This window comes from Oncorhynchus gorbuscha, linkage group LG17 (assembly GCF_021184085.1).
Source record: "Oncorhynchus gorbuscha isolate QuinsamMale2020 ecotype Even-year linkage group LG17, OgorEven_v1.0, whole genome shotgun sequence".
NCBI lineage: Eukaryota > Metazoa > Chordata > Actinopteri > Salmoniformes > Salmonidae > Oncorhynchus > Oncorhynchus gorbuscha.
Window position 1 is genome coordinate 8003221 of NC_060189.1, and position 9515 is coordinate 8012735.

Here is a 9515-nt window from a genome sequence, read left to right on the forward strand (position 1 = left end):
TAGTAGTTATTTATGATGCAAGGTGATTGTACATCAGTCAATCGGCATTCACCTGCGCTGATCATCTGCAATGTCGTACAAGATGTAAATGGGCGTGCTCCTCTGCCCAGGAGTTGCTGATGCTTGCCAGATCTTACAACGCCTGGATAGGTATTTTAAATATCAGCTAACCACATATGTTATAGCAATCTGTCAATCGATGACGTCGCACGCAACAATTGGTTGACTATGCATGCAACGTCTGAGCAGGGGAACCCGATCTATTGCAATGTTCCCTTCATGTCAGAAACTCGGGACCCTTAAGTTCAAATGAACCGAAGTAATTTGCGTAGTCATTTTGATTGATTCTGTTGCCTCCCAATTTAGAAACTCGAGATCCTACCTCCTAAGTTAGCCAGTCATAAATTCCGAGTTTTCGACATGATAAGAACGCGGCATATGTCTGTAACCCATGAAGTCTCGCGAGACTATGTAGCCAAAGCGTAGTGGCGACGGGAGTAGAACAGAGTGGAGTTTGTTGTCGAAGAAGGAGGAAGGCAGCGTAGAGGGGGGGAACTGCTATAGAAAACATAACTGTGAGGAGTTTAGGGTTTTCAATATGGCATCAGGTGATACCCTGTACATCGAAACGGACGGCTCGGAGATGCCGTCGGAAATAGTGGAACTCCATGAAATCGAAGTGGAGACAATCGAGACAACAGTTGTTGGAGAGGACGACGATGAACAGCCTATGATCGCTTTACAGCCCCTCGACTCAGATGATCCACACTCAATGCATCACCATCATCAGGAGGTAATATTGGTGCAAACTCGAGAAGAGGTGGTTGGTGAAGATGATTCGGACATGCACGGGGACGATGATTACGAGGACCAAATTCTAATACCTGTCCCAGTCCCTGCTGCCGAAGAGGAATACATCGAACAGACTCTGGTGACTGTCGCTGGGAAGAGCTCGGGGCGGACGAAGAAGGGGGGAAGCGGGAAGAGAAATAAAAAGAACTACTTGGGTGCACCGGAGTCCAGTGGTAGAAAATGGGAACAGAAACAAGTCCAGATAAAGACTTTGGAAGGAGAGTTTTCGGTGACGATGTGGGCATCGGGTAAGTTTCGAGTTCTGTCGAAAGTGTGTTCTTGCAAGCTTGCCACCTGCATTGTTCTCACTGTGCATTCCCTGGTACAAGGCCTCGTACGGACGCTGGCCTCCGGCTAATTTCAGTAGAATTCTGCACTGTTTTTCACGTCCGAATTGCGTACGGTGTATATGAAATGTATTTTTTTGTTTTTATGGGAAGCCATGTTTTATGTGTTGATGGGCGCCGCCATGTTCCCCTGGACCAGTATGGCGGACCGAAAAAATGGCGTTGATTTGTCCGGGGAAAGATGGCGGCGGGTGGGAACGAGTGCGCTGCTGCTGGCCCCGGAGTAGGCCGCTGTGGCGCAGTTCAGCACAGGGCCTCGGCTCAAAGCTCCTCGTCAAGAGCTGGGGGGGGGGGGGGGTAGCGACTATAGCAAGATATGTCACACAAGACTGTGTGGGATGTGCTTACTGCTAGTTACCTTTCTAATCGCGTGGAAGAGTTACAAGAATGGCATCTCAATTAGTTTGATATTTTAATCTCTACATTTTTTTTAAAAGCAAATTTTTACATTGGTGCATTTTTGATACACCCTTAGATTGGCTTTCGTCAGACAGTAAACGTTAGCTAGTTTGCTAATTTGTTTAGCTATACTGACAGTCTGTAGCCGACTAAACTCAACAATTTACTATGGCGTTGAGTGGCGACTAGTCTTTAAATTTAGCGACTAGAATTGGTATTAAATGGTTACTACGTTTGTTGAACCTGTTATTTAGCTAGTTTACTAAATTAGCCAACTCAACGATTAACGATGGATTTCAGTAGCAACTAGAGTGGGGAGTACCAAGATGCCATAAAAAAACATTTTTTTCAATAAAGATCTACGGCTATTCCACACATTCTTTAAAACATAGGGCTCTTCAAATGGAACTAGCCTAAATGTACATTCACTTTATGTTCAGCTGTTCACCAACAGCATTAACACAATTAAGTGCCACAGCCTTCATATATTTTCCTGGTGGATGTGCAGCATGGTTGAAATGGTGTCATATTCTTTGTTGATTGATATTCTAATGGAAAATTTGGGTCAGACATCACAAAACATATACCTGTGCGTCTGTTTTTAACTCTGCTCCTGTCCTCCGTCTCAGATGACAAGAAGGATGTTGACCATGACACTATGGTAGAGGAGCATGTCATTGGGGATAATTCTCCTCCCGATTACTCGGAGTACATGACCGGGAAGAAGCTCCCGCCTGGAGGCATTCCAGGCATCGACCTGTCAGACCCCAAACAGCTGGCAGAGTTCGCTAGGTGAGTTACAGAAATGTTCATTAGTCAGTCACTCCAGTATTCAGCCATCTCCAAAAAATGTAGCAACGTCGACTATTCCCAGCATATAATGAAAAGGCTTGCAAATTTGACCAATCTCTGCACTATTTTAGCATAAAACTGTCTGATAATCTCAATAGTATTGCATAAAACTGTCCCATGTGTGTTTGTGTGATATTCCAAATCCCCGTATCGTAATAATACGTTTTAATGAGTTTGTCCGCTTGTTCTCATGTTGTCTTTTTGGTCTCATCTCCGCTTTGTCTGTACTGTGTGCACCTTCCTATTTACACCAGAGATCTGTGTATGTCAAGGTGCTCATGTCTCCTCCTTAACAATGGGAGTCGTTGTCCCAAAGGCGAGAAGGCAAGCAACAAGCTTAGGTCCATAATAAGTCCATAGAAATTTTGGCAAGAGTGAAACCTCTGGCTTGGCCTCCTCTCTGTTTACACACACACACACCAAACCCCTCCCCCAACCTCTAAGCCCCTCCCCCTGCCACTCACAACAAAGATGAGAGATCACATCTTCCTCTCCGACAAGAGGTTTCAGCTCGCTATTTGCATTTGAGGTTTGGTCCAACAAAATCAGACATATATGGACATTGAAACACATTGAGACATTATTTAACAGTAATAGAGAAGTTACCCTTTCTACCTATATCCTTTTTATGAATGGTCTGCTCTGTGCACAATTTGAGCTGTTATTTCTAAAACGGGAGTATCAATTAACATTGATTGTGGAAAATGTGTGCTCAGTCTGTCGTGCGTGACATTGGGGTTACCACTAGCAGCATTTTAGCCACAGACTGTTATACTAGCGGTCTAGTATGTGTTTTCTAAATGTGCAGTAAGCAGAAAACACCATTTTATATAAGGAATTGGCAACTCATTCTCATTCAGAGAATTGATTTCAACATCTTAACAAAGTGGACAGGCTAACGTGCTGTTCAAACAGTTGGAGATGGACAGAAGGGTGTGTTCATAACAATCCAACTGTTCTGTCTTGTTAGCAAATAGATCCAAGTTGGCTAAATTTGAAATATAAAACATTAGCTGGCTAATCACTAGCACATGGGCTTGTGGTTAAATTTGTAACAAAAATGCGGTTTTCATAGACAGAAAGCAGGATCAGTAATTATTGCAAAAAATAATTATTTAGGTGATATAATTAAATGATTAGTGGGTCTTATAGTTGTGCAAGGCATATATTTAGTTTTTTCTGTTGCGTCCCGATGTACTATTAGAACCGTTTGCTGTTGAACTCCGCGGGTATGGAAAGAATGCATTACCAAATGTGCTTTAGTACAGCTTTAAAGTCCCACAAAAACATTCCTTGCTCCAGGACACTTCACTTCAACCTAGGACAATAAAGTAAAAGGAGTACTCCGTCTGCATTGATATGAGACATACAGACGCACGTTTTCACTATATACAAAAGTATGTGGACACCCTTTCAAATTAGTGGATTTGGCTATTTCAGCCAAACGTTTGTATATGGAGGTTTCATGCTTGCGTGCTCGATTTTATACATGGTGTATAATTTATGCCATTTAGCAGACACTTTTATCCAAAGCGACTTAGTCATGCATACATTTTACGTAAGGGTGGTCCCGGGAATCAAACCCACTATCCTGGTGTTAGAAGCACCATACTCATCCAACTGATCTACAGTGGACCACGATCTGTCATCTCTTGCAGGATGAAGCCACGGAAAATCAAGGAGGACGACTCTCCCAGGACGATAGCTTGCCCTCACAAAGTACGTGTGCTCTACTAGTCTAACTGGTATTAGAGACAATGGCAAGACAGCCACTAGAACACAATGGCAAAACAGCCACTAGAACACAATGGTATGACTAGCACAGGTGTTTGGGTGAATAATGGTAGTCAATTAACCGCTATGCTCTGTGGATAGCTATAGCTTATTATATTTTTAGATGCTCTGATGTGGATCAATTATGTTATGTTATTTCTGAAGTTACACTGTGATTAATTGCTACCTTTTGCCCCTGCAGGGATGCAGTAAAATGTTCAGGGATAACTCTGCAATGAGGAAGCACCTGCACACCCACGGACCACGTGTTCACGTCTGCGCTGAATGTGGAAAGGCCTTTGTCGAAAGCTCCAAACTGAAGAGGCATCAACTGGTTCATACCGGCGAGAAGCCTTTCCAAGTATGTTTCCCCCGGCCCCTTCAAAATGGCTTCTTAATGAGAGATCTACTTCTACAATTTCACTGTATACATTTAGTTTGAATAACAACACTTCCAGCGTAACGGCCTACGTGGCACCTATATGACCATACACCCATAGGTGCCCAGATTGTCAACCAGCAATGCAGCCTTGTAATAAAGTCTACTCTCTTTCTTCCAGTGCACATTTGAGGGCTGCGGAAAGCGGTTCTCCCTGGACTTTAACTTGCGCACGCACGTGCGGATTCACACTGGAGACCGACCCTACGTCTGTCCGTTTGACGGCTGCAACAAGAAGTTTGCCCAATCCACCAACCTCAAGTCTCACATCCTCACACACGCTAAAGCTAAAAACAATCAGTGACCGTGAGCCAACCAACTACCCCCCCCCCCCCCCCCCATATCTTCACCACGGCAGAAGCGTCATATCCCCTAAGAGATATGAAATCCCCTTTGTATTGTTTCTAGGGAAATGTTTTGAGAGAATGACCTTACTGACTTTTTGATATGTACAGAGATGAAAATGACGAACTCAAAAGACTCTTTACACCCCACCACCACTTTCATCTTGGCACGATCCCCAAGGAAAAGCATAAAGTTTCTCCTTGTGAAGATGTTGATTTTTTTTTTTTGGACCTGCACTTGAAAAGAGAAATTATTTATACTGCAGCACCCAAAGACAAAGAATTGACATTTAAAGTTATTCTCCATCAGCATAGCGAAGTAATTGCTTTTTAATTTTGTACCTTTTTCTAAGTGTGCATGTTGTACACTCTTATTTTTTTCTTCTTCTCTGGCTGAGCTGTTTTATGTGTTTTCCCTGAGAAATCTGTGGTAACCCTCCTTGGAGAATTTGCTGTTTATTATACCGCCCTGCTTTTCCCCTTGTAAAATGTTTCTTTTGGGGGGGGGGGGTATTCTTTAGATTAATTTTGTATAATTGAAACGTACAGCTATATATTGGAATTGTGTAGATAATAGCAATGTGATTTAAGTAGTGTTAACTGATTCAAACCATTTCTATTCCCCCCCTGCACGGCCAGAGAGCAACACATCGTGTCATGTCCATCAAGTCCTTTATTTAGTTGGAACTCACAATACAACCAGAAGTGGTGCTCAGTTGCATCATTAGAATGTATTGTACAGGCTGCATTACCTTTTGCTAAAATGTACCTCCCCAATAAGTTGCCAATACAAACCTGCCCATTAGCAAGCACTTATTAGAATTTTGTTTCAGAATTCCTATTTTATGTAGTGTAAACGGTTGTAACGAATTAAAGTCATTTTGAGTGTGACATTTAACATTGGTAGGGACTGTTCAAAATTGGTACCAACATTTTAATAAAATGGTTGATAGGAACTTGTAACATGTTTAAAATATATGACCGGTATTTACAGGTAAATGGTCCGTGTGGATTTTTGCTCTTTAGTCCGATGTCCATCCCTTTGTGCTTGGTCATGTCATTCAAGTAGTTTAATGGAAATTCTGTACAGCAGATACGGAAATTAAATCAAATATCCCCACCAGTATATAGTTAATTTCCTAAAGACAATCAAGTTAACAAGTATTGACAGGAAGACTGGATCCTATATTTCAAAATAAAAATCCAACTCAATTCAATGTTTACAATCAATGCAGAGTTTTTTTTTCAGTCTAATACAATGGATCATTTCCCTAAAATCTATTCAATTGGAACAATGCTGGTTGGTAGAGATTTGCCGAATCAATTTACTCAATGAGCACATCAATATTAGTTGGTAAGTAGTTGGCCTTTGCAACCACAGAACACGATTACACCATGGGAACTGTTTCTTCTCTCATGCAAAACTCTTTGTCCAAGATTCAGATAAGAAATGTAGAGCACAGGCCGAACTTTACCAACCTTTGAGCGGAAATATTTATCAGGACATGCATGCAAAAACGAGATAAATGTTCATCCCTGTTTGACCAACATAACTTGCCAGTGATTACCCCACCCAAGTACCTTGCTAGTGATTACCCCACCAGAGTACCTTGTAGTTGATTACCCCCCAGAGTACCTTACCGTTGAATACCCCCAGAGTACCTTGTCATTGATTACCGCCCCCCAGAGTACCTTGCTAGTGATTACCCCCCACCCAGAGTACCTTGTCATTGATTACCGCCCCCCCCCAGAGTACCTTGCCAGTGATTACCCCCCAGAGTACCTTGCCAGTGATAACCCCCCAGAGTACCTTGTCATTGATTACCCCCCAGAGTACCTTGTCATTGATTACCCCCCAGAGTACCTTACCATTGAATACCCCCAGAGTACCTTGTCATTGATTACCCCCAGAGTACCTTGCCAGTGATTACCCCCAGAGTACCTTGCCAGTGATTACCCCCCAGAGTACCTTGCCTGTGATTACCCCCCAGAGTACCTTGTCATTGATTACCACCCCCCAGAGTACCTTACCATTGAATACCCCCCAGAGTACCTTGCCAGTGATTACCCCACCAGAGCTAGTTACGATCATATTGCTGAATGATTAACTTGTAACTGGAAATTAACGTACATTTTAAATAATGGACCAAACAACCTGAGACTAAGGATTGCATGGTTTGAAATTATATTAAAAAAAAAAAAAAATCTGTCCCTTGTAATTTACAATGGGAGAAAGGAGCCTTCGCTTGCACATTTACATTTAAGTCATTTAGCAGACGCTCTTATCCAGAGCGACTTACAAATTCCATATCAGCAGGCAGCTGCAAATGTGTGTTCAGAACGTTGCAGATAGAAGTGTAGCGAATAGCGTCCGACACTATATTTCTATCTGAACAATGTTCTGTTTGTCGAAACAGAGCCCTAGGTGTTATTTTCTCCACTAACAGCGCAGCCAGCAGACCAGGGAAGTTAGGCGTTCCCAATCTGGTGACAATCCGCGCAGAAACCTTCCCCTGGATCTGCTCACTCCGAGTATGGGTAACTGCATACTTGGCATGTCTGAAAGTTGGCGTATCAACAGCGATGGTGTAACACCAGTGCTCCATTACTGGTTAGATAGGCCATAGCCAGATGCACCGCCGGTCAGCTTAATGTTTACATAGCAGGTTAAGAGAACCAATGTAGCAGGTTAAGAGAACCAATGTAGCAGGTTAGAGAACGAGGTTAAGGTTCGGAAAAGGGTTAGACTTAGCTAAAATGGTACAGTTGTCAACAATCGACTTGTCGTGCAGCCCAATCAGCAACGCAATACAGTCTTAAGTGGCAACAAATCTGCCCAATTAGCAGATTTGCTTTCCATACACCCACTTCTGTTACCTGGTAAAATAAGGGTTAAATAAATAAAAAGACACCCATGACTTTCCTGTCCAGATAGCTCAGGTGACAACCATAAAATCAAATTTTATTTGTCTCAATATTTGTAAACAACAGCTGTAGACTAACAGGCCCTTCCCACCAACACAAGGAATAAATTCACAATGATTATTGATAACTTGGGCTACTAGTACTGAGTTGCTGTGCAGGAGTAGGAGGTAAATTAGGCAGTTATGTACATATGGGCAGGGATAAAGTTACTAGTCAAAAGAATAGATAAAACAGTAACAGCAGCATATGTGATGAATCAATAGAGTTAGTGCAAAAGGTTTCAATGCAGATAGTTAAATAGTTAACCATGCATCAGTACCGCTTGCCGTGCGGTAGCAGAGAGAAAGGGTGGCTGGAGTTGTATTGGGCTGTATGCACAACCCTTTTTGACAAACTGATGGCGCATGTCAAATCTTTTCATCCTCCTAAGGGGGAAAATGCCTTGTCAAGTGCTACAGGGCGATAGTAATTTTAGACAGGTTTCCTTGGCGTTCCTGTGCACAGGGACTATGGTCATCTAGAACAACTAGTGCTCTCTTGCATGGTTAAGTGTTGCTAGCCTCGATGCGAACATAGAAGGTATTTAGCTCGTCCGGTAGGCTCGCGCTACTGGACAGTTCGCTGTTGGGTTTACCTCGGATAAATCTCGGAACATATTCCAGTCCGTGCTAGCAAAACAGTCCTGTAGCTTAGCATCCACTTCAACAGACCACTTCTGTATTAAGCGCGTTCCTGGTACTTCCTGTGAGTTTTTGCTTGTAAGCAGGATTCAGGAGGATAGAGTTTTAGTATTTTTATCCTGAATGTCGTGATATCCAATTGGTAGTTATAGTCTTGAACCATGTCGGCAAAAGCCGTACGGACTCGGGAGAGGCGAAAGTCAAGAGCAGTCAACACTAGGAGCACCACCTATGGGTGAGCATATGTTGTTTACTCATGGCTCTATACAGCTCGTTGGGCGGACTTAGTGCCAGCATCGGTTTGTGGTGTTAAATAGACAGCTACAAAAAATATAGATCTTGACTCTCTTAGTAAATAGTATGATCTACCACCCCTTATCATGAGGTATTGTAACAGGCTAGAAGAACCTTGAGACTTCCTTAACATTAGAGATCACGCACCAGCTGTTGTTACCAAAGAGACACACCACCTCCCCTGAGCTTCTCGACTCCACCGCTCTGTCCTGCCGCCGATGTATAGAAAAAACAGCTAGATTTATCTTTACCGTCATTGTTCAGCCATGACTCGGAGAAACATAGGATGTTACAGTTTTTAAGATTAGTTAATCAACTAATAGTCTCGAATGGAGCTCATCCAGTTTATTCTCCAGTGAATGGAGGGTAGATGCGATTTATCCACTCACCGACGTAGTCTTGTCCGGAATCCCGCACGCCGGCCTCTATAGTGCTGTTTATAGCACCGTCTCCTCCTCCTTACTCACCTTGATGCAGGTGTAACGGAGATGAAACGGCTAGCTTAGTTAGCGGTGGTGCGCGCTAAATAGCGTTTCAATCGGTGACGTCACTTGCTCTGAGACCTTGAGGTAGTAGTTCCCCGCAGCGTTTGTGGAGCGATGGGTAACGA

The 9515-nt window shown here is 43.0% G+C and overlaps 1 protein-coding gene across 1 annotated transcript; it reads left to right on the forward strand.

Annotated features, from left to right (window-relative positions):
- Positions 1-477: 477 nt before the first annotated feature.
- On the forward strand, positions 478-5999 carry LOC124001968 (transcriptional repressor protein YY1-like). Its single transcript, XM_046309158.1, has 5 exons — positions 478-1100; positions 2228-2390; positions 4109-4169; positions 4426-4584; positions 4784-5999. Exons 1-5 carry the CDS (start codon positions 599-601, stop codon positions 4964-4966), a joined length of 1068 nt encoding a protein of 355 aa, XP_046165114.1. The 5' UTR covers positions 478-598; the 3' UTR covers positions 4967-5999.
- The last annotated feature ends 3516 nt before the right edge of the window (positions 6000-9515 follow it).